Below are 2934 nucleotides of genomic sequence, written 5' to 3'. Positions count from 1 at the left end.
TGAGTGAATGAATAGTGGACACCTTGTCTTATAAATTATTCAATGAAGACATGTTTAATCACCTTCGTCCATTTATTCTGTCTTTGATCCTAAAGACCTGCATTAGAATTCCTTGCAATCCTCCTGCCACCAGCATTTCTCTTGCCTTCTATTTTAAGCCCCTCTGCTAGGAGCTCAGACGGCCTGAGATGTAAAATATGGTGTCCTGGGCTCTTCAAAAGCTTGGGCTGTATTCTCGCTGCAGATAATGGACTGTGGGCTGTCCACCCTGAGCCTAACACGTAGTAAAGAAATGTTCCCTTCCTACTACTGGCTCTGTTTATTATTTGTCATAGGGTATGGAGGAGATAAAAAGGCCTGAACTAAGAATAAGTGAGAACAATTTGAGGATTTATAAAATCTTTGTGACTAACTTCCTTTTTCTTGGAGTTGGGTTAGACTGGGACACTGCCTGCTTCCAGTGGTGCCACCAAGTAGGACAACACAGGGTCAATAAAATTCTCTGATGAGTCTGTGTCTCAAGTGACCCCAGCCTCCGTATTCCCCAGAGACCTAAGAGGTCACCGCGGCTGTGAGTGGGGATCGTCAGGAGTCAAAGAGGACCATTGCCTTCATAACAAGATGCCCTTAACTGGAGGGTTGCCAGCTACCTCTGAAAGAGGTGGGATCCACACCCACAATCCTCATTGAGTCATAGTTCTTGGTCTTTAGTGGGATAGGGTAACCTAAAAAGGTCCTCAATGGGAAAAGGTGACTTAGAACCAAGAAGGCCCCAACAATTAAGTGGAGCCGGAGGGAGGACAGGATCAGGTAGAGCACAGCCAGGTTCTCCAGGACGCTTAGCAGGTCGGGGGGGGGGGGGGGGGCGGTGCACAACACGGCAACAGCTGTCTTTTGCTGACTGCTCAGAATCATGTAATCCTTCATGGGGTTGAAATCCAAGCCATCCTGGGAGCCGTTGGCTGCCTTCATCACCGAGCATCTCTCCATGGAGTGAGTCCTTTGGGTTCTGCTGGGCTTACCAAGAAGTCTTTGCTCTAGTACACTGAGAAGAAATGAGTCTTTTCCAATCAACACAGTAATGACCCCACACAATCTCTGACTCCAGCCAAACCTTTTGGGCTGGCCAAACATCCACCCATACCCTGAGATCCCAGGAGAAGAATCTGTTCTTCTCAAATTTCCTCTGAGCCCCTCATTGCTGAGCCTGAAGGTTCCCTCTGGCTCCGTGGTCTCTGGAGAATGCAGGCACTAAGCCATCTTGTTGAGGAGGTTTTCCTGGCCTGACATGCGCTGAGCCTGTCCAAGACGTCTTGCCTCCTGCCCACGTTACCACTCCCAACAGGGCCCAGCTGTGCAGATAAGCAGGACCAGGCACTCTCCAGGGATGCCAACTCTCATCAGCAAAAAAGGGCAGGTGTCAAGGCCTCTGGTGCTGGTTCAAGTAAGATGAGAGGGTCAAGACTGCTCTCTCTCCTCCAGGAAGTGAAATGATTTCTGACTTGTTTTGTTCAAAACTCTGAAAGAGGCCGCATCAGCAGTCAGAGCAGTATAGACCTCAGGAATCTGCCCACTGGGTGACTCTCCCATCAGCCTCTGTCTCGCTGATTGAGGACCTCGGGACGTCGTCTTTTCCTTCAGGCCCAAGGCCTCTCAGGTGCTTCCGACAGCAGGCCAGGCAGCGGTGGGCAGAGGCGCGGATCTCCCCACTCCGCAGGGCATAGATGATGGGGTTGACCATGGAGTTGACAAGGCAGAGCAAGGAGCAAAAGGCAAAGACCTTCTTGACCTGGTCACTCAGAGGGGTGGCCAGGCTATAGACCATGAGGGCTAGTGCCGGGAACCAGCATATGAAGAGAACAGCCAGCACCACCCCCAGGGTCTTGGCCAACCTCACGTCCAGCCTCATCCGGGTCATTCCTGGCACCTGCCCATCCTGGTGCTCGGCCAGGCTGGCTGCATGCTGATGGGCCTTCCAGAGGACGTGCCCGTAGGTGTAGATGATGCCAGAGAAGAGGAAGGTGATGAACAGGAGCCAGCCCAGCAGATAGTTATTGGGGATCAGAGGGAAAAGCTCAGAGCAGGGACTGGGACAGCAAGTCCATCCCATGAGGGGCAGGTAGGAGACCAATGCTGAGATGACCCACATGATGCCCAGGGTCACCAGTGCCTTCCCACGGGTGAGTAGGGCTTTGTATGTAGGTGGGTAGCGCAGACAGAGGTAGCGGTCGATGGCGGTCAGCAGCAGACTGCCTACAGAGGCTGTGAAGGTCAAGGTCACGCTGCCAATCTTCAGCAGAAAGACAGGCTTGGAATCCACGCCCTGAAAGACGTGGAAATTTACAAAGTTGCAAGCAAAGACTACACTGGCCAGGAAGTCAGCGGCAGCCAGGCTGCTAATGAACAGGTATGAGGGCTTCCTGCGGAGCCGGCGGGAGGACAGGATCAGGTAGAGCACAACCAGGTTCTCCAGGGCGCTTAGCAGGCCCAGGGGGGTGCACAACACGGCAACAGCTATCTTTTGCTGACTGCTCAGAATCATGTAATCCTTCATGGGGTTGAAATCCAAGCCATCCTGGGAGCCGTTGGCTGCCTTCATCACCGAGCATCTCTCCATGGAGGGAGTCCTTTGGATTCTGCTGGGCTTGCCAAGAAGTCTTTGCTGTAGACACTGAGAAGAAATGAGTCTTTTTCAATCAACACAGTAATGACCTCACACAATCTCTGACTCCAGCCACACCTTTTATCTGTGCAGATGAACATGTTGAAATAGCAATCTATATTTTGTTCCTCTCTACTTTGCCTCTTCTCCATTCTAGTGGGGTACAGGTCTTAGGGAGAGGTATGTAGAAATTCAAGAAGCAGAAGTGGCCTGCAAGCTTTTGGGCCTTTTGTTTTCAAAAAGACTAATCCTAAGACTTCCCTTTGAAAGTA

The 2934-nt window shown here is 51.5% G+C and overlaps 1 protein-coding gene across 1 annotated transcript; it reads right to left on the bottom strand.

The window, feature by feature from the left end:
• Window positions 1–1558: 1558 nt before the first annotated feature.
• Window positions 1559–2617, bottom strand: CNR2 (cannabinoid receptor 2). The gene has a single exon (XM_006108081.3). The coding sequence runs from the start codon at window positions 2615–2617 to the stop codon at window positions 1559–1561; it is 1059 nt and encodes a 352-aa protein (XP_006108143.1).
• Between the last annotated feature and the right edge of the window lie 317 nt (window positions 2618–2934).

This window comes from Myotis lucifugus, unplaced genomic scaffold (genome assembly GCF_000147115.1).
Source record: "Myotis lucifugus unplaced genomic scaffold, Myoluc2.0 scaffold_1727, whole genome shotgun sequence".
NCBI lineage: Eukaryota > Metazoa > Chordata > Mammalia > Chiroptera > Vespertilionidae > Myotis > Myotis lucifugus.
This window is presented reverse-complemented; position numbering and strand designations above follow the sequence as displayed.